The following is a 22,615-nucleotide window of genomic DNA, read 5'->3' on the forward strand; positions in this document are numbered from 1 at the left end:
CCGTCGGGCCTATAGGCCTATCGCCTGGCTTGCTTCAGTCACGTCTAAGGCATCTTTTTCTCTCTTGTGAGCATTTAATCTGCTGCCAGCCTGTGACTCCACATCACCCAAAATGCTTGATTGCATTGTGTTCTCCACATTTTAGATACATTTTGGTGTACCACATGGTATTTTCTTTCAGTGAATCTTTTGCTTTGCAATGACCTTCCTGCCCTCCTTTTGGCTGCCTTCACTCCTTCGTCTTCATTAACATTAATCTTTTTGGCCTCAATAATCCAGTTACATAGTCTCTGTTTTTGGTTTTGGATTTTGTGAAATACATTTCTAAATAAATGCGACTTATAGTCCGGTGCGACTTATATATGACTAATATTTGACTAATGCGACTTATACTCAGGAGCTACTGTATGACAGTCAGTAAAAATAAATGGTCAATTCAATATTGATCAAAATTCTTTGTTTTAATACAGCAGAATGATACTCAGTATACACTAATGAACACTTACCAATGTAAGCTTGAAGTAAAATAACAGTTGTGTATATATATACACTTGATAATGCCAATCATATTATCCTAAGACAGTTCTATTTATCAGTGGTAACTCTGAACTGGCAGCAAGAGCTAGAGGTCTCAGTTAATAGTAATAGGTCACATTTGGTGGTGATATAGACTGAAGAATAAGATTCAGCCCTTCAGATGATCAGTTTTAGACAGAACTTAGGTTAGAATCTTAATTTTCACACAGCACAGCTCAGGGGCCGTATTCACAAAAAATTTTAAGGCTAAAAGTAGCTCCTAAGTGGCGAATTTAGGAGCAACTCCTAAAAATAATGGGCGTGTCACTCCTAACTTTAGGACTCCTAATTTTTTTCACTAAAAGTAATTCACGAAGCATTTTAGACCTAAAAGTAGCACCTAAGTCTGGGACAGCCTAAAAGAAGTCGAGAGGACTCCTAACTCACTAAGACCTATTCACAAACAGCTTTTTGTGGCATTTCACGTTGCGATGTTTTGAAATGGGTATGCGCAACAGGAGCTTCCAATCGCGAGGGAACAATTTTGCATTGTATGCATAAAAGGGATGCTATAACGTCACCAACAACAACCAAAACTACTCATTGTCAACATGTAAATTAAATGTAACGTTTCATTGTGAATTAAATTCAAATGTTCTCCTCTTTGCAAACGTAGGCATATGGTGACAGATTAATTTAATAATGTTGCAAAGATAGCCTCGTCTACTGCATCAATCCATAGGCCTATGTTTTATTAGGCTAGGCTACTAGGCTATTTGTTTTGCCTTACTCTTTATTCATTTAGGCTAGGCCTTTTTATTCAGTTATTCATCATCTTCCGTCCTTCGCACTACTTGTGTAGCGCACGCATTCTCAGACCTGTCACCTGTCACTCGTCATCGTAAGGGAGGTGTTTGGAATCATTCCCGTGTTACAATCATCAGCCAATCAAGGTGGCCACTTCAGTCAAGCTTGTGCATGAGTAATGACGTCATCCATAGTAGGGATCGACTGATATGGATTTTTTAGTGCCGATACCGATTTATTTTTCCATCAGCCTAAGCCGATGACCGAAACAGGCTGCCGATTTTCTTGAGCCGATATTTGGACCCTCAATTTACATCATACAAATGACACATAATTACACAAATGATGATAACAAAAGTTATAAGTCTCAATTTAAAAAAGGAACATTGAACTTATGGATGGGTGCACTGAATATGGTTAACTGTGCAAAATGCTTTCATCAACATCTTGGAACACAGCTTTGATGATGCATTGCTTGCTGACACATTATAAGACATAATTCAGGTCATCACAAAATGTCCTTTGTCAACACATTTAAATAATTTAAGAAAACAATAAGCCTGAAAATTAGCTATTGAAATAAAGTGCTTGATTTGTAATTTAAGACTGCATGGTTTCAATTTTTCTATGTCTATATTTTTCTAAAAAAAGCTGCCAGATTTGTCAACCACAGAACATAAATCAGCAGAGGAAAATAACGTGGTGTCAAATGTTTCTGTTCTAAACGGCATCAACGTCAAAAGGTATAAAAACATATCTCTCAGTTTTAAAATCTCTCCTTCAGGTAGCGCAGCACTCTCATATCGCTGTGATGCGTGTGTCCCAGACAGACCAGACGCACACACAAACTTCTGTTTAGTAGCTGACGAACCACTATTGAACTGGATTGATAATGATAACGTTAGCAAACGGCTCTAAACAAGTAAGGCATACACGGTATGTCTGGTACATGATAAACGTTAACACGAATTAATATTCAACTACATATAACACGTCTCTCATTATTAAAGCTCTGATATCACTGTGATGGCAACTCCGCCTGCTCGAAGGGAGAGGGGGAGGGAGACGCACACACACACACACCACACGCGTCCAAAACTCAGCCAGGTGGTCGCTGAATAAAACTCCCACAAATATCTCGGAACAACGTCGGCATTACTTAATCATATGATTGACCAGTGTTCATAACAGCTACCGCTACCCCATGCATACGGATAGCCTACAACTTAGCTATTTGCAGCTCCCTAAATACAATGGCAAGCAGTTTTATAGAAGAGGGGCATTCAGGGAGGGAGACACACACACACACACACCACACACGTCCAACACTCAGCCAGGTGGTCGCTGAATAAAACTCCCACAAATACCACTGAACAACGTTAGCATTACTTAATCATATGATCAGTGTTTGTAACAGCTAGCTACCGCATGCATATGGATAGCCTAGCCTACAACTTAGCTATTTGCAGCTACCTAAATACAATGGCAAGCAGTTTTATAAACGAGGCATTAAGCATTAAATAAAGGGGGGGCAGTCTGCACGTGAATTGCAGCATCTCCAGCAACACAGAGCTGCCTGTGGACGCCTGTATGTAAATAATGCGGGGAAAAAACTATCGGCGAACGCAGCCGCTTATTGGCCGATGCCGATACACGTAAAAAACGCAAATATCGGGCCGATATATCGGTCGATCCCTAATCCATAGCAACGAAGACTCACTCTTAGTTTAGGAGTTGTCATTTTTCCTTACTAAGAGTAGGTCTGAAAAGCTTTGTGAATAACTTTTAAGAGAAAACTCCTAGCTAAAACCTTTTAGTGCGATTTAGGAGTACTCCTAGTGGTAAGATAAAAGGCTTTGTGAATACGGCCCCTGGTCTTAAAACAGAGGTCTAATAGCACAGCTAAGTTTCACAGATGTCACAGCACAGGTATGATTCAAATGTGTGCATGCTTCATATAGTTGTCACTATAGTCCTCCTGTAACAATATAATACTCAAAATGTCTCGGCGTAGCTCTCAGATCTACGTCTCAGTATAGTTCAAAGGTATATGGTCACATGTTTTTAGGAATGAATGTTGTTAATGTCAGCGACGTATGGTTGGCAGGATGTGCGCACAGACAGGCACACACGTAATGTAATACACGGTCATCACCACACTGGTCTGGTCTGGAACCTAAAAGACAAAAGCAAACAAGTTAGAGTTATACCAAAAACAAAGAATGTGTACAATTGTTCACTTGTGTACAATACAACTTAGATATTTAAGTGAGGTTGTTGCACCATAAATCTGTAATGGTAGTTAAATATACTAGCCTATAGTATTTTGTTGCAAACAAAGCAACATTTTGTGTTTTATTCATTTCAGTTTAAAGTAAACAGCTTAGAACACTTTGTAGGCAAAGGGTGTGTTGTTGCTGTTGATGATCAGAAACTGAGTCTTAAGGATGGACCATTCTGATATTATGTATCTTGATGACCAACTATAGCTTATACAGCTTGCTAGGTCTGTCATTCACATTTTTTCTACAGATTACGATGTAGGCCTACTCGGATGTACTACAACTGGGAAGCTTGATTCGTGTTCCAGGCTACACTTTCAATTTTAGGCCAAAATAATGCAGAAATCAGTAACGTTAGCCTAGGCCAAGTAAACATACTCTGTAGCCTATGTTGACGACACAAACGTTATACCTCAACTTCTGTACTATGTTTTAACAATATTTTGGTCATATGGTCTGTTTCCAAACAGTATGGCTTTTATCAGGTCCCTTTCCACAGGTGTATTTAACCCTTTCGTGCCCGTGCCGAACATTCCATTTTTGGTGCTGGATGACCTCCTCACACAAAAAACCTTATTTCTTGAGTATAATACATACCATCAATGGGATATACATACCATTGTAATCAGAAGGATCAGTTCTATGAAATTATGTAAAATACATATGGTAATGTTGATATAGTAATGAACAGTATTTGAAAATCCTCTCCAAATGTATATCCGGAATTTGTCAAAATTTAATTTCATTCACATAAAAATGAATTTTCATCATATTTCTCTACAAGATAGAGAAAAATATAGAGTGTATGAAATGTTCAGCAAGTTGTGGGCTATTTAACACAAAAAACTGTATTGGAATATCATTAACCTTTCAAAAGTTATGATATTTTTAGTGATCAGTGTAAAAAAATGCAGGAAACGGGATTTAGAATGTTGACAGAATTCACATTCACTTTCTCACCAACAACATAAAAGTATGCATAAAAACTAATAATCAAGTCAGAAACAATGGTTTAGATGTATTTGGTCTATAAGAATAAACCATTTATTTGTATTTAAGCAAATGCTACAGTCAATAAAATGACATTTAAAAAAAACATACTGTACCTTACCAGTAATACAGGAAGTAAGTATACTGTATTCATTGAAGACCATTTCGGAAAAGAGACATAAAATACATTTGATTCAACAAATACAACTTCCTTATATAAATCAGTATAATATGAAAATGATATACATATATAAAATGTATTATTATTCATGAAAAGCTAGGAATACAATCAACATCACTCAAAACTCAATGTGTTCTAAACATTTGAAAGTGGATTACATACTTAGAACAAGCCTGTGGAGAATAAACACATACACACATATACACACACACTTACAGAGGAGGATAGGGAAAGGTGGGGTGGGGAACCTGAAGGTTGAACACAGAAGAGCTATGACTCATTACTAAACGCATCCCTTTTTGCAGAATGCCAAATCTGACAGCAATTTGTTTATAAATAAAACAAATTCGCCTACCGTTACACTCCAGGGCCATACAAGCTACTTTAGTTTTATTATGTACGTTGTTTTATAACAAGCTCCTGCTGTACAGGAATATGTACTTGATGGGAAGACGACAGAGTAGTAGTTGGAGCAGCTGAAGGTGAGGCTGAAATTTCAACGGAAATGCCTACCAGCTGTTGTGATAGATTTCCTCCAAATTCTTTCTGGTTGTAGCTACCAAACCTAGGTTCAACACCAGATTCTGCATTGCATTGTCAAACTTGAAATAACAAGAAGCTACTGACAACGGCAATGTCAATGGAGAAAAAGTGCTTTCTGGTATTCTGCGTTTTTTGGAGTACACAATATGTATTCATCATTTGGTCAATGTCCCCTGATCCCTGCCAAGACTTGGTTCCCCAGTAGCAATGGATATTAGGGAGGGAAGTGAACCCCATGTAAATGATCAATCCCAGAAACCTGTGAAACTCTTCTGGGGTCTTTGTCCCATGCCCCTGCACTGTTTGCATATGATGGCCTACTAAGCACAAGCTCCCATTCCCTCCGGTAAAACCACATATGCCTGGGACAACAATGTGAGTAAAAAAGAACATAACAAGTCTATTTCACACAGTTTTTTAGTCTGCACCATCCTACACATGGCACATAAATCTATACCTTCTTCCTCCATCCCCTCATGGTCTTCAGCATTGTGAGCGCAAGCTCATGAGCAGTCAGCTACCTCTTCAGGCTTGCGAGAAGGTCTGTGTAGGTCTTGTCATCCTCCATCTGAAACAAGAGCGAAATCATACAAATACCTTTTATTAATGTAAAAAATAAAATGACAAAACTACAGATTTGTGCATGTATGCACACAAAAGAAGAGGTAGCCTAAACTATTGAAGCATCCCCAGAATATACTCGAAATATTTCTAAGTAGGCCTATGAAAAGTCATTGTATTACACATGGGTTTAGCTACCCTAAATCTGATTGCCTGGCTGGCATCAAGATAAAGACAGATTACATTTCACCTAGTAACAAACTGCTGAAATGCAATAATGACATTTCTGACAGAATATGTGATTTCACATCATGTTTTCTATAACTAAATATTGAGGAGTTGTGCTTCATCTATTTCAAGTCATGCCATCTTAGAAAATGTTGAGACAAGCACGTCTGATGTTTGTCATTTAGAAGTTAGCAAGCTAAAATAGTTCACTACAGACTGCACTACAGATAACAACCGGAGGAAAGGCAATAAGTTAATTACATTTCTGACAGAATATGTGATTTTACATCTTATTTTCTACAACTAACGTTACATATTGAGAGGAGTAAAAATATCGCTCAACTTATTTCATGTAAGAGAACGCAACTTAGAAACGCGGCGCCCATTGATTTATTCAGCTTTGGTTTGCTATACTGTCTTGCCAATATAAGGCTTACCTAACAAGCAAATTGGTACTAGATAACAAACTTACCTACAGGTTATATACTAACAGGTTTTTAAATGAAACTGTCAAATGAAAATAACTGACATCAAAAGCAAACGATAATATTGCAAGCAGTTCAGAATTATACAGTTAGCTAAAGTTACGTGACGATGCACTAGCCCCCCGCTAAGCCATAATGTTGACGCTGATGAGAAAGCATATTACTGTCAAATAACATGATTTAAGGACTTCAAATTAAGATAAACCATAACTAGAACCGATGTAAAAACAATATTACCTCAGTTTATCCAGCTTTGTGGTTTCCAGTCGAGGCAAACTCCAACTTAAGTGCAGGTGGCATCCGGCTGTCCACGTGAAATGCACTGACTCAAGTGAAAATATTTTTTCAAGACTCATCTTCAAGTATCCAAAACATTTCGCGCCATAAACCCCTTAACCAATCATATCAAATTGAAGCTTATGTTGTCAGCATTACGGGGAAGATTTCAGAAATAAAATCAGTCATTGGACAGCTGAGATATTAGATGATTGGTCATCGTTAAAATTTTAACGAAATTAGAATGGTCGGGCTTGTAAGGGTTAATCAAGAGCCAGATAGTATCTGTACAATATGATTAGGCTACACTACTGTATCTGGTTAACGTTAACGTTAATGCTGGTTAGTGAGCAAATGTAACGTTAACGTCAGTGATTAGCAGGGAGCAATGTTAGGTTTGATTGTCGTTAGCTAACGTTATCGAAACCTACGGCTAACCAGTCACTTTAAAGTTGACGACATACAGTAGCTGCTAGGCCTATTAACGCTGATAACGTTAGTTTGGCTATTTGTGACCTATCATTTCATACAACATAATGTTTGACGACATAAATGAGTCAAATGCCAAAAATCGGACCACTTAACCTTGTCTGTAAGTAGAGAAGGACAGTCAGTTACGAGCAAGTAGGCTAAAGTGGGATCACGGCAGATGATAAGACGAACGTTCAGAAGACTCACATCTCCAGTGGTAGAGAGATTGCAGCAGAGAGGGTTAAAGCGGAGCTTAAAGGAACCATATGTAAGATTGTGGCAAAAACTGGTACTGCAATCAGTTTCAAATTACTGTAGAGCGCTGTATCCCTTCCCCCTCCCCCCTGACTCGAGGTTCCCAACCCAGATGCCGAAACATTATTGACTTTGTGATTAGTAGATAGGTGGAGGGTGGCGCATCAGGCCAAAACACAACATGACATGACAAAACACAACATCAACATCAGTTGAGGGCTGCAACTTCACTTTTTAAATGACAATATCCTGGCCGGACTACTGTTCTCAGTAATATAAGTATTGGAAAAGAACATGATTTCTTAATGTCTAGTGACATATCAGGGCCATTTTATGATTAATTGAAATACATTTCTTACATACGGTTCCTTTAAGGATCTTTGATTGCAGTGGCTGATTGCTTTCAGCTGCAGGTCACGTCATAATGCTAAAAGTTGCCGCCACAGCGGTCAATGTTAACTTCAGAAACTGAGTGGGAATTTGTTGCTCTTTTATCGTAAATATCTCAAAAAGTATAAAGTTCACAAATGTAAAAAATACATTGTACAAGACCTTTGTAAGAGTGTTTGAATGACGTCAAACGGTTCAGTGGTTTTAGTGTCATTAAACGTCAAACTTGGTCGGAAGAAGAATAAAAATAGACAATAATAAGAAGAAGAACAGTGATAATAGTCCATTGTATTTACATGCAATGCAATTATAAGAAGAACAGCGATAATAGACCATTGCATTTACATGCAATGCAATTATGATTATGTTAATAAAACCTCAGGGGAGCACAGTTGGAAATTACAATAGCAATTTCCAAATGACTTTTGTTGTAGTTAACCCATTAGATTTTTTTTCATCTACAGGGTTACAAGGGCATTACTTGTTTCATAGTGGATCGGGAAACAGAAGGACTTCATATTGGCAAAAAGGAGAACAAGCTTGGTCTGCGTGCCTCCTCCACATGCCCACTTAACTTTGATAATGTCAAGGTAGGTCTGCAGTTACTTACTTAAGCATTGTCAGCAGCATTGGTTAATGTTAAAGGGTCATCATCAGGAAATCATTATTTTCTTGTTGGCTTTGAAATAAGATATGTCGAAGTGATTAGGAGATGTACCAGGCTTTTTAAATTTGGCTATTCCCTTCCCTGCCTAACGGCCATAAAAAGGAAATGGTGATCGAGCATGAGCAAATTTGGAAAGTGTCATCTGCTCTCATTTATTACTTTCCCTCCCCTGTTAGTTTTCAGTTACAGTAATTGCACACCTACAAAGTATTTCCAGTTTTTGGATGCATTGCGCTCGTACATTCAGGTGATGACTGATGAGGCACATTTGCCCATCATCGTATAAAGCCCAGCCAGACAATTTGCTAAACATTCCAACTTATGCATAAAATTAGGCATAAAAAACTAAAGACTAAGTAACTGCATATGGATTTTTCTCATTTTCATTATCAGTAGAAAGTGTTGCTGTAGCTTTAATAGAACACATTTACACTGCAGAAACTGCTTATCTAATTGTGAAGCCTGCTTCCAGGATCAACCGTTGTTTAGTTGGGGTAGATCGACTTATCCCGAGTTCAGAAGTGGGAAATCCGACGTCAAGTGCCGTTCCATTGTACTTTTACCCAAGTTTGTCTGGAATGAAATTCGAAGATTCCAACTAGGAAATATCTGACTTCCGAGTTGTCTGGAATGCAGCATTTGGCTAATGTAGGCCTACTGTAAATGTTTGGTTTTTTTTTCAGGTACGCTTTCAATTTGAATTTACATTTCTGACATTAAGAAGTCAACTATACAAAAATATAATGTGTTTAGTTTTTCTAAACTTTTACAAAACATTTTCAACATAAGGCGTACTCCAAACATTTCTTCAGGTTTGGCAGTTGTTTCACTTTACCTGCCTATCCCACGATAATGACGATTTCTGCGATTGGTATTATTTTTTTACCCTTGGAGGTCTTAAAAAAGGTCTTAAAAGTAATTAAATTTGTACTTCAAAAATGTGCAGATACCCTGTCATTGTCAGTGCCTACAATGTAAATATGTAAATATGCAAATACATATATAATAGTACACTGTGTGTTTAGGTTCCTGAGAAGAATATTTTGGGACACATTGGCCATGGTTATAAATATGCGATTGGAATGCTCAATGAAGGAAGGATTGGCATTGCCGCTCAGGTAATACATTTTCTTTTCATACTGGCTGCTCTTCGAGCTATAACTGGTTCATGGTTACACTTGTATGTATATTTTCTGTATAAACTATATACTGCAAAAACTGCTTACACTGCAAACATTTTTTTTAAATTTTTATTAAGTGTTATTAATCCTTTATTAAGATCAAACAATCTATTTGGGATTGTTTTTAGTATGATGAGACTTACCTAGCACTCTCTCGAAAGATCATTTTTACTTAAGACGTTGACTTATCTTGACAAATTTACTTAATTTAATTTAATTTACATATGACATGAGACATGTGTAATGTTTTGGCGCTCTATAAGTGAAATTAAATTGAAATTGAAACTTAACACACTGGCAGACAAATTTGCTTGTTTTAGGACAAATGTGCTTAATGCACTGGCAGACGAATTTGCTTGTTTTCAGGATGAGACGTCTTAAAAGGAGTCAAACTCTTCTTAAATTAAGTCAAATGATTTTACGTGAAAGTGCTAGGTAAGTGTCTTTATACTAAAAACAATATTAAAATCAAGATTTTTTGATCTTGATATAAGATTAATAAAACTTGGTTAGATTCTATTAGATAAGCAGTTTTGGTAGTGTGTCTAAAATAATCTAACCAATCGTTATTAATCAAAAAAAAAAAAAAAAAAGATAAAAAAATCTGGTTGGTATTGTTTTCAGTGGAAAGAGGCTTTACTAAGTGCTCTCTCGTAAAATCATTTGACTTAATTTAAGAAGAGTTTGACTTCTTTTAGGATGTCTCATTCTGAAAACAAGCAAATTTGTCCTAAAAACAAGCAAATTTCTCTGCCAGTGTGTTGAGTAAATTTGTTTTAATAAGACTCCTTAAAATAAAAAAAGTCAATCTTCTTAAATTAAGTCAAAATACAAAAAAACAACAACAATACCAAATAGATTTTATATCTTAATATAAAAAGATTTTATTTTTTGCAGTGTATTTTTTTGTAATTTTTACCTACTGCACTGCAAAAAACTGCTTATCTAATAAAATCGAACTTATCTAATCTTCTGTCAAGATCAAGAAATCTATTTGGTCTTGTTTTCAGTGTAAAGAGACTTACCTAGCGCTTACTTGTAAAATCATTTGACTTAATTTAAGAACAGTTTGACTTCCTGACTCATCCTGAAAACGAGCAAATTTGTCTGCCAGTGCATTTAGCAAATTTGTCCTAAAAACAAGCAAATTTATCTGCCAGTGCATTGAGCAAATTTGTCTTGATGAGGCTCCTTAAAATAAATCGAAGTCTTCTTAAATTAAGTCAAAATGATCTTTCGAGAAGGGCTAGGTAAGTCTCTTCATACTAACAAACAAACAATACCAAATGCAGTGCGCCATGACGAAATTAGTCCAGTTTGACAAAATAAAAAATGGGTTTATTGGATATTCATAATCCACAGACCTTAGGGTTTAAAACCAGGGGTCATTTGTTCAATTCTGTTTAGCCAACCCAGAGATATTGGCCAATATGTGAAAGCCATCCTCAACTCAGCAAAAAAAAAAAAGTTTTGAGAAAATCAGCTTTAAAGTTTGTGAAGTGTAACTGAGCATATGTACAGCGGGGAAAATAAGTATTGAACACGCCAACATTTTTTTCAGTAAGTATACTTCCAGTGAGGCTATTCACATGAAGTTTTCTCCAGACATTAGTATTAACTTAGATAATCCACACATATTAAAAAATCCAAACATTAATGTCCATAAGTAGAGTTATGAGTAAAAAAGGGGAATGCCACAGGTAAAAAGTATTGAACACGCCTACTGAAATGTGGAAAAGCCATTATTTGTAATGAGAGCTTCAACGCATATCCTGTATGACTAAACTAATCAGTTGCAGTATTCAGGTGTGATTTTGGTCCATTCTTTTAAACAGATAGTCTTTTAATATTGAAGATTCCAGGGGTCCCTCTTGTAAATCCTGATCTTTAGGTAACTTCCAAAATTTTTCAATTGGATTAAAGTCAGGGCCTTGATTTCAATTTCAATTTCAATTTATTGTGCTTATAGAGCGCCAAAACATTACACATGTATCATGGCGCTTTACAGAATGTAGGCAATCAGAGAAAAAGGAAAGAAAGGAAGAAAAAAAAGAAAGAGAGAGGCCCATGGGTAACAGGGGCGAGGAAAAACTCCCTAGAATTGGAGATACATATAGGAAGAAACCTCGAGCAGATCCACGACTCAAGGGCCTGACCCATCTGCCTAGGGGTCAATACAGGACAGTAAGGTCTGTATACATGACAAATGCATATGATAGGTGTAGAGAATAAGACATGGTGTTAAAAGCACTTGAGCTGAAAGTTACAAGAGGTGGGGTGATTACGTATCTGGTTTGATAATTCATTAATCCTGATTTAGTGACAGAAAGTTCAAATAGTCCAGCGTTGGATTTGTCCAGGGGAAGGGAGTTGTCAAGGGGCATGTGGTGGGTCGGCAGACGGGCCAGGAATCTGGGCAGAATTGTCATAGGCAGGTGATGGGTCGCTAGGCTGTACGGGCCAGGAATCCAGATAAGGGGACAGTAATAGGGCAGTCGAGGATGGGACTTCAGGTGAGATGGGTGAGAGGAGGGCCAACACATGGATGGTTGATGACTGGTGATGATATACCTTACAAGTGAGGTACAGTAAGGGGAAAGAAGGAGAGATGTAGAGTGGGTTAGTATTACTGAAAATCAAAATGGTTAATGTCAATAAGTAATCAGTGGTACTATATATTGTTACAGTATATCATAGTGAGAATAGGCAAGAGAGGGAGAGTTGAGAGAGAGAGAGAAGGGGAGAGAGGAGAGGAGGGGGTTGTACGGCGTGACACATGAAAAGTCGATGACAGCACTATGCTATAGCAGCATAACTAAGGCATGGTGAGGGGTAGTCAGCACCAGCGCAGGTATGGTCAGTGACCACCATCGCACGCGCGACTGGGGTGCCAGTCACACAAGGACTCAGCAGGGTGGTCCATTCCAAAAATCCCTTAGGTGGGTGAAGTTCCACACCGCACCATACCTAACTATGGGAGGCAGTAAAGAGGTATGTTTTAAGTCTAGACTTAAAATAGGGAGGGTGTCTGCTAGTCGAATTGAGGAAAGAAGATTATTCCAGAGGAGGGGTGCGCGATAGTTTTTGGAATTACAAGAAGGCCAGTATTCTGTGATCGTAGCGGTCTGGGTGGGTTATATGGGACTAGGAGATCTTTAATATATTCTGGTGCCTGGTCATTAATGGCTTTGTATGTTAGAAGTAATATTTTGAAGTCAATGCGACTTTTAACAGGCAGCCAGTGTAGAGATGCCAGGATAGGGGAAATATGTTCATATTTTTTAGTTCTAGTGAGTGTGCGAGCAGCTGCATTTTGTATCAGCTGTAAGCTCTTTAGACAGGTGTTATTGCAGCCAGCGTATAGAGCATTGCAATAATCAATCCTTCAATCAATCAATTTCCTTTCTCTGAAACCTTCCTTCCTTTCTCTGAAACCAATTGAGAGTTTCCTTTGCTGAATGCTTTGGATAATTGTCCTGCTGGAAGGTCTAGCCACGTCTCATACTCATCATCCTGGTGGATGGCAAGATTCTCCCAGGAAAAATCGCTCCTTCAACTGTGTGAAGTCTGCCAATACTAGGAGATGAAAAACAGCCCCACACCTTGATGACTCCACCTCCAAACCTCACTGTTGGTATGGTATTTTTAGGGTGATGCACAGTGCCATTTCTCCTCCAAATATGGTGTGTAGTATGACATCATCCAAAAAACATTTTCTCTCGCCTGACCAGAATACATTCTCTCAGTATTTAATAGGCTTGTCCAAATGTTGCGTAGCAAACTTTCAATGAGTTTCGACATTGTTTTTCTTCAGTAATAGTCATGCGGGGTGAGCGTGCATAGAGGCAATGGCGGTGGAGTGCATTACTCATGATTTTCTCTGTAACAATTGAACCTGGTGCCTCCAAGTCTTTCTGGAGCTTTCTCCAAGTGGTCCTTGGCTCTTAGGCTACACTTTTGACTATCCTTCTGACTTCCTGGTCAGAAATCTTGTGAAGAGATCCTGTGCATGGCCAATTGATGATGCAGTGATGTTCCTTCCAATTGCAGATAATGGCTCCAATACTGCTTACTGGATGATTCACTGGAAGTATACTTACTGAAAAAAATGTTGACGTGTTCATTACTTATTTTCCCCGCTGTATATTTCCCCCAATCACCGCAAGACTATGTATCCTGATAAAGTTCCCTATGCCTTTGGAATTAAAATAGCCCCAGTGTTGTCGCTGTCAATCCCTGTTGTCCGTTCTACAAAGAAATCTGTATGGTAGCCAAAGATTGAATTGCTTCAGAATCAGAAAAGATTCAGAGAGAACTACACAGCACAGCTTCTAAATGCTCCATTCAAGTCCAGAATGACAGTCCATCCGACGGCCGTTGACTTCCTGGCTCAGTGCTTCATCGGCCAAGTAGGGCTACTGTCTAGTTCTCAACATAAATATGTGTCACTCAGGCTTAATCAAAGCTATCAGTATGTCTACGCTACCGGTTGTCATTGTCATCCAAAAAAAGTAAACATTTGCGCCATTGCGTTTTCAGTGATACAGGATAGGCAAGATGATGCAGCTTTTATATTTCACCCTCTCTATGATTCAGTAGGCCTAAAGCGCGCAAGAATTGAATTTCGGGCGTGCATAACAGGTGGTGAATGTCAGTTAGAGTCAGTAAGATGTCTTCATATACGAATTTGGGAAAAACAAAACAAGGCAACAGAAAACTGAATGGGAGAACAGTGACATATAACCAGTTTTTCCCCAAAGGTAGGCTATATTTATGCTATTGACAAACTTTACCCTTTGAATATTTATCGTAGCCTGTCTTGCATTTGGTGTGACTTAAACCTTACCCCTTATCCAGTTTTAGAGGAGGCGCTAAAATCTATTGTTTATTGTAAATGTTTATTTTGGTGTTCCCAACACACCTGTAACTACATGCATTTATTCTGTGAATGGGACTTGGTACACTATTGGTACTTTACACATTAAATATCCATATACTTAGCTATTTCCACATAGATTTTTATGGTCCTACTAGGTACCCCACATACCATTTCAGTTGCTTGAAAATGACACAAAAATACAAAGACACCTTGTTTTATCTTTATTATTGTCATGGTCATTTGATGTGGAGACTTCAAATTGTGTGAAAATATTAGTAAACTGATGTATTTGAAGAGTAAATAGTGACTGATACCAAGTGAAAAAAAACAAAACTGTTTTTAATACCCTCAATACTTAATGCACATTTTTCCAAAATCTAAGGCCCTTTCGAAAGTCAGGAGACATTAGGACAGACTTTAAATTGTTTACACATGCTTTTTATGAGTTGGTCTTCCACCCTAGAAAATTTGAGGAGGCTAGGGAAAATATTTGTCAAGATATTAATGCCCAAACATGGTACATGTTTTTCAAGCTGTCAAAATGTCAAGGTCCTACAAAGATATGAAGACATAAGATTTGCACAGAAATATTTCACAGGCCTTGGTTTTTGGACCCATTGATGATATAGACAAGATATAGACAACAAAATCTGAGACGGTCCAGCAACAACCTTATCTGATTTGACTAGGAATGACCCATTATATTAAATCAATTTATCATCTAGTTTCCACAAAATTCACCAGAAGTCATAATTTAAGGGGTTATTTTTCAATGACCATGCCCCCGAACCCCCCTAGCATTTGGGAGGCCCAAAAGTATTTTATGTCATGGGACCAAAATTCTCCAGCAGCACCCAATCAATAACTACCATTTTTGTGACCACCTATGTTTAAATGCCATACCTTGACTGGCGAAGTATGTGAGACAGCAAGGGTGTGTGTGTGCGTGTACTGCGTATGGTAGTGGGCCTATTTGGAAGAAAGTCCAGGGCCTTTTTTTTAGTCCTAGTCCATAACTACCTATTATAATAAATATGTAATACATTTTTCCACAATTTGTAATACATTATTACATATTGAGGTGTCTACAAAATACAGGAGTTGCAAAAATGAAATTTTGAAATAACTAACCAAAACTGAAGATTCGGGGAAGGGGGTGTGAGTGTGTTTGCGAGAGCTTGTCTGTGGCTCAACACCACAATCGAGGAGTGAAAAGACAAAATCCATGGTGGGTTTTACAGTCACAGTGGCCCCTGGGGACCAAAAGTTTATTGAACCTTTATATGAACCTTGTGGTGCTATATGCCCACCAACTTGTATGTTCTGACTTGTATGTCCTGAAAAATTCTGGTGGGGGGAAAGAATAAAAAATAAAAAACCTTACCAACCACTACCATAATAGTATAGTCAGCATAGTAACCACCATGATTACCTAGCAAGTATCTCAACACCCCAGCCACTACTACCATAATGTGTCAACCTAGAAACCACCATAGCACCAACATGATTACCCTAGTAACCAGCATAGCAACCACTTTGTATAGCATAGTAACCACTATGATTACTCTAGTAACCCTGTCAACCTATCAACCGCCATAGCAACCAACATGATTACCCTAGAAATAAGCATAGCAACCACTTTATTTAGCATAGTAGCCACCATGTCTACCCTACCAACACCCTAGCAACCATTTCAATGAATCTGGGTTCAGGAAGCAACACAGCACTGAAACTGCTAGTCAGTGACCAACGACCTCCTGCGGGCTGCTGACTCTAGACACCTGACCATCTTAATCCTGCTTGAACTCAGTGTGGCCTTCGATACGGTCAACCACACTATCCTTCTGCAACAGCTTGAAAGCTTTGACCTTGAACACGAGAGACCATGGACACGAACGAGCGTCTACCAGTGAGGGGTTAGGTGCCTTGCTCAAGTGCACTTCAGCCGTTCCTACTGGTCGGGGTTCGAACCGGCAACCCTCCGGTTACAAGTTCGAAGTGCTAACCAGTAGGCCACGGCTGCCCCAAGGGCACCGAGAGACAGAGTACTGCAAACTGTTTTTCACTTGTGTTAGAGAAAGTAGGCTATACAATGTCAACATGCACCAACAGCATGTTACATAAAGAAGATACTTTTCAGGTCCTCTCTATAAAGATCCAAATTGAACGTAGGCCCTATGCTACTCCATTTAATTCACGTGTCTGAGCGCGCACGAGAGGGAGAGAAAACGAGTGGCAGGTTCCAGTTGGTTTGTCATTGTTGATGATAATTGATATCTTCTTTTTAATAAGTTAAGATTAAACTACAGTAAATGCGGCAGTGCTTGGGACAGATTAATGGGGGCGAGAAGAGGAATGAAGGGGATGAGGATATTGATAGATAGATAGACAGATAGATAGATACATGTAGATAGTAGGGGTGTAACGGTTCATGTATTCGTATTGAACCGAAACGGTACGGGCGTCACGGTTCGGTGCATGAATTTACACGCAGAATACACGGTATAAAAATACATAAAACTCGTGTGCAGATTAATTAATGCCATGCGCAATTACTGTTAAGTAGCGAGAGTTACGGGAGTTCTTTAGCGACACCTAACGCTAATCTGTAGCCTCGCCTTAGCTCTGAAGCTCTGATTGGCGCCTATGTGTTTTTTTGTCAGGTCGTTGGTCGAGTCCGTCAGTCATTAGCAGCACTGAGGTTAGACCCACAAGAGTTAGAGGATCCGCTGGTCTCTTTAAGATCGCAAGTTTGAGAAGTTGAACTTCAGTTACAGTAACGTTAGTACAGACGAAAGAGTGGTGGATAAGATGAAACTGTGTGTCGGCGTTGTTCAGCAGTTGTTGGGTATGTGAGTGGAAAAAATGCTACACATATTCGAAGTCATCACCCAGATGATGTAGGCTACCAATCACTGAAACGAGGGGGAAAAAAACTTCCCCTGCGCTTCAGCAGCCTTTGGATACACATACAAATAGGGCCAAAACCTATGGCTTAAATCAAATAATTTCGTAATGACAGAAAGCTATGTAAATCGCGTGGTAATTACCTTTATGTTGGGGTAACTTGCAACTTCTCACATGAGGAGCTGGTAGTGTTAAGTGCATAGACAGTAAAATAAAGTGACAACGCTAACCAGGCTAATAAACAAACCATGCTACGGTGAGTTAACCTAGTTGTAGGCTAGTCTGTTTATGAAATGAAAGGAGCAATTTCGTTTTTAAAAAAAAGGTAAAATACTGTGATATTTTCACAGTTAGTAGGCTAGATTATTACTTTACACACAATTAAAAATATTGAGGCAAATTGTAGACTCTTCCATATACAACTAAACACAGATGTTGAAGGTCTTGCTTAAATGGATTTTTAAAAATCATTTTTCTATGTAATTTGCACTTTCAGAAATAAGAGATGCTGTAGGCCTATTTTCATTTTTATAGCTGATTGTCTTATTTTGTTTACAAGTTACAGATGGAGTCTGGGTACTTATTGTACTGTTTAGTCTACATCTTACACACTTGGCTGTTGCAGATAGCTCAGGGAAGAGACTGTATGACACTAGGTGGTACAGGCTGAGACATGTACAAAAAAAATGCTTTCTGCATTTTTGTTTGCTTTTCCCTCCATTGTACCGAACTCGTACCGAACCGTGATGTCCGAACCGAGGTATGAACCGAACCGTGACTTCTGTGTACCGTTACACCCCTAGTAGATAGATAAGAGAAACATGAAATGAAGTGTTTACACTTTCTGTGTATATTTTGTGGTATGTATTTATGCCAACAATGTTAATAAAATGATCAAATGCATTCAGTGACACTCATCTCATAAACTCATAATTCTCTTTCACCGGAAAAAAATTGGCTAGTACAAATTCTGATTGGCTAGTAACTTTAGAAAGTTATCAGCCACATTGGCTGGTGATCAAAAAAGTTAATTTGGAACCCTGCTTCCAGACATAACATTACCCCTGTGTTACAAGACCTCCACTGGCTCCCTGTCCCACTGAGGATTAACTTTAAAGTTCTCATCCTTACCTTCAAGGCCCTACATGGCTCTGCCCCCACATAACTGACTCCTGCAACCCTACTGTCCTACACGTGCCCTGCGTTCCTCTGATCATGGCCTCACTATCCCCCAAACCCGACTCCGCTCCATGGGCGACCAAGCATTTTCCTCAGCGGCCCCCCCGCCTGTGGAATGCTCTGCCTCAGCAGATCAGATCCGCTGCCAGTGTCAACGGCTTCAAGTCTTTCCTCAAAACCCATTTGTTTAGGAATGCTTTTAACCTATAAGCCTACTTTGTCCCTCTTTTATTTTCCTTTTAAATTGCTCTCTACAATGTTCAGTGCTTTGAGTACATGATAAAGTGCTCTACAAATAAAATGTATTTTATGTATTATTATTATTGTTATTGTTATTGTTATTGTTATTATTACCCTAGCAACAATCCAGCAATCACTATAGCAACCAACATGATCCTGGTATGTCTGGTGTGTCTGAGTGAAAGAGAGAGAGAGATAAAGAGATTCTCCTCCATTCACCTTTTAAGTGGGTAGGGGCTCAATCTAATCCAGGGGCCTGTACTACGAAGGGAGCTTAACCTACCCAGATGTAACCCAGGGTTACTTTGTTAAACCAGGGTTGACAAAACCTGGTTATCTTAAGTGGTGTTAATCGGTACTACGACGCTGATTATGAAGTTGATTTGTTGAGCCGGGGTTAACCTGTGCGCGTTCACATAAAAGGGGCGGGTTGCAGCGCAAGTCACCACTTTCAATGATGAGGCGATCACCTTATTTTACGGATGAGGACTGCACAATTATTATGACAAGTTATGAGGAATTAAAACCCACTCTACGACAAAAATCAAATACGTCGGCAGTGAGCAAAGCAAGGCTGTTGGCAAAGTAAAAGGCCTACAGATGCAACCCAATTCAGAAGTGGGCATATAGATTTCAGTAATAAGGATAATTGAATGTTTAAGTAGCCCCCATTGACTGATTTAGTGTATGCCTAATCCTGTGAACATTTCAGATGCAACACCATTGCCAAACGCACATGGCAGCAGGTGAAAATGAAACACAAAAACATTATTCAGAATAGTAGGTTTATATAGTTATAGCTTGCATTAATATTTCTTAATTATGAAAACATGTAGGCCTAGCTTATAGCCTTCACTTGGCCTCTGTTTTACAGCTAACAAGAAACAGGTGTCTTCGAACACTACTGTAGGAGGAAAGGCACCAGAGTGTTTTACAGTAGCAGAGGAGTTGGCCATCGCAAATAATAGTGGAAGGCCGATTATGGAGGGGGTTGAGGGAGGCATTCGGTCGGATTCTGGTGCTGTGGAAATGTGTAGCCTTTATGTGCAGGGTACAGTAATATGACATTCAATTCAACAAGTTTGTTAAAATGGTGATTTTTATTTATTAGGCCTACTGTAGGCTGTGTCCGATTTATTTTAGGCTATTCTTGATCAGATGTTCAGCATACTGTAGGCCTATGTACGATTTATTTTAGGACATAGCCTACATTCTTGCATCACCGATTGAATACATGAATGTCCACGTACGGGCATTGCTTGAGACGTCTTCCTAGATCATCTGACAAAGATAACGAATTCCCTCGGCTGACAATCTATATCTTCATAGAGAATATCGTCCGGGTAGGCTATATATTTTTTCTGGCGGTCTCTAAAACCCCTCGCCCTGCGAATAGAGTCCCTCACGATTTGAGCTCCAATGTCGTATGGATCATCCAGGTACGCCGACATGTCTCGGGAGAAATTGTTAGTGGAGGGGTGGTACTTATAAAGGGTGGTTAACGGAAACCTCGGGTTAACCAAGAACATAACCTGGTCGGAGCAGGTTTGAGATGCAGCGTAAATTGCCATGGCAGCATACCTTGGTTAAAACCTATCCACCTTTCGTAGTACGGGTTAATCGGGAAGTTACGCCACACGTGATCAAGTTACTCTCGAAGTTACCCAGATAAGCCAGAAACCCCGCTTCGTAGTACAGGCCCCAGGAATGGGACAGCACAGCACTTGTTTTCACTTAAAATTTACAGCAGCGTGCATACAGTGCACCACTGTCCATGTAACTCAAAGTTATGATCCAATTAGCAATAAGGAAATAATGTTCAGTGCAGTTGCGGCGAAATTTCAGCTGTGCCTTTCGCAAATCATCTTTTACATGGAGAGAAAGAAAGACGCTGGTAGCTGCAGGTTTAGCAGCTTCTGTTATGGTCAGTGTGCGTGAGAGCGTGAGATTGGTGCTGAAAGCGTGAGTGTCACGCCAGATGCGTGAGAGTTGGCAACCCTGGTTAATTACACTAATATATTTTTATATAGTGTAATTATATAAATGCGTTAATTACACTAATATATTTTTAAAGCGTTATGTATTTCAAAATTAATCACGATTAACATGTATTTTGACAGCCTTACTGTAGTTATTACATAATGCGGTGTTATTACATTATGTGTTGTAACAAGGTGTCACCATCAAAATGATCAAATGTGGTGTTAATAAAAGGTCTTTTTGGTTTCAGATGCTGGGTTTGGCTCAAGGCTGCTTTGATCACGCTGTGCCTTACACGAGACAGAGGGTACAATTCCAGAAACGCATATTTGACTTCCAGGTAAATGCCTTTCATTATAGACCGGTTTCAGGTTCCTAACAACTGACGTTAAGGACGAACTCAGAGGACAAGCAAACCCAGAGCCGTATTGACCCCTTCACAGTTCACGTCACAAGAAAAATGCGCCCACATATCGGGGTCAGAAAGTTTCCATCCCATTGAATTGTGTGTGTGTGTTGACTGAAACATCAAGGAAGCATTAAGAAAAATGCCTACTTGTACTACTTTTTCGCATGTATACACACTGTGCTTGTCAACCAGCTAGCTGTATATGGTTGCCCACTGAATCTCTGGCCACTTGCTAACGTTGTCTACCCATTTACTCAGGATCAGACAGACAATCAACATTAGCTAAGACTAATTTATTAAGGTACGGTTCGTGGTCCTGGGATGACCATGCCATCATGCATACCTTGACAGCTCAACATGCCAGTCTATTAGCTGCACCGTTTTTCTGACCCCATGCTGCGCGCGCACCCAACCTAGGCTCTGGATGTTTACAAACATTGAAGTGGTCTATAGTAAGACATTGAAACAAAGACGGAAGGTGCTTGACATCTCATTGTTTTGTGATGTGTCAGTTAAACGCTTAAAGTGTTTAAAACGCCAATAAAGTAGACTATTGCTCGGTCTTCAAATAATATTAATAGGCTAGACATTTGGATACAAAGCATGCATTATGAAGTTACAACGTTTTGCCACAAATGTTATCTTCATGCTCAAGAGGAAAAACTGAAATTATTAGGGCTGTCAATCGATTAAAAAAAATCATGTAATTAATTACACACTCTGTGATTAATTAATCTAAATTAATCGCATATATAATTTTTGCTGTATTTTAAATATTTAAATTCAAATGAATCATTGAATAATCAGCATTAGTGACATTAAAGTTCAAAAACTCTTTTATTATTATTTTCACTGTTTAAATAATTGCCATAATAATCTATGATATGACCTAATATGCTGAGGAAATAAATTCAAAAGTGCTTTGGGAAGAAGTTTTTTTTTTTCACATACAAGGCAATTCAGGCCACAGATATAACCTAAGGGACACAATGAAAATAAATTAACACTCCCCTCAATGTCAACACTTATTTTTTTGCATTGATGTGCGACTATAGAGTTGATGAACTCCGGTGATATGCAAATTCCTTGCTGCAGACATTGCAGAGGACTTTTTTTTCAACACTTTATTTTTATCAACACCATCAGGCCGTTTTTTAAAAGTAAATGTTCCAATCAATGATCCAGGCA

At 38.8% G+C, this 22,615-nt stretch overlaps 1 protein-coding gene and 1 long non-coding RNA gene across 2 annotated transcripts in view; one reads left to right on the forward strand and one right to left on the reverse strand.

Moving 5' to 3' along the window:
• The window catches only part of acadsb (acyl-CoA dehydrogenase short/branched chain), a 111,793-nt gene that overhangs the window by 76,960 nt on the left and 12,218 nt on the right, over positions 1 to 22,615 (forward strand). Inside the window, exons 6-8 of the mRNA XM_076298712.1 lie at positions 8,450 to 8,575; positions 9,678 to 9,770; positions 21,269 to 21,358. Of these exons, the coding sequence (XP_076154827.1) occupies positions 8,450 to 8,575; positions 9,678 to 9,770; positions 21,269 to 21,358 (309 nt within the window). The remainder of the gene's footprint in view (positions 1 to 8,449; positions 8,576 to 9,677; positions 9,771 to 21,268; positions 21,359 to 22,615) is intronic.
• LOC143138209 (uncharacterized) overlaps positions 2,328 to 22,615 on the reverse strand; it is a 34,453-nt gene continuing 14,165 nt past the window's right edge. Inside the window, exon 4 of the long non-coding RNA XR_012990162.1 lies at positions 2,328 to 3,499. This is a non-coding gene — a long non-coding RNA (uncharacterized LOC143138209). The remainder of the gene's footprint in view (positions 3,500 to 22,615) is intronic.

The sequence above is a fragment of the Alosa pseudoharengus genome, unplaced genomic scaffold, assembly GCF_046254945.1.
Source record: "Alosa pseudoharengus isolate Yale_2024_CS ecotype anadromous, Long Island Sound unplaced genomic scaffold, YU_APseudo_1.1 YU_APseudo_1.1_scf_21, whole genome shotgun sequence".
In the NCBI taxonomy this organism is placed as follows: Eukaryota; Metazoa; Chordata; class Actinopteri; order Clupeiformes; family Clupeidae; genus Alosa; species Alosa pseudoharengus.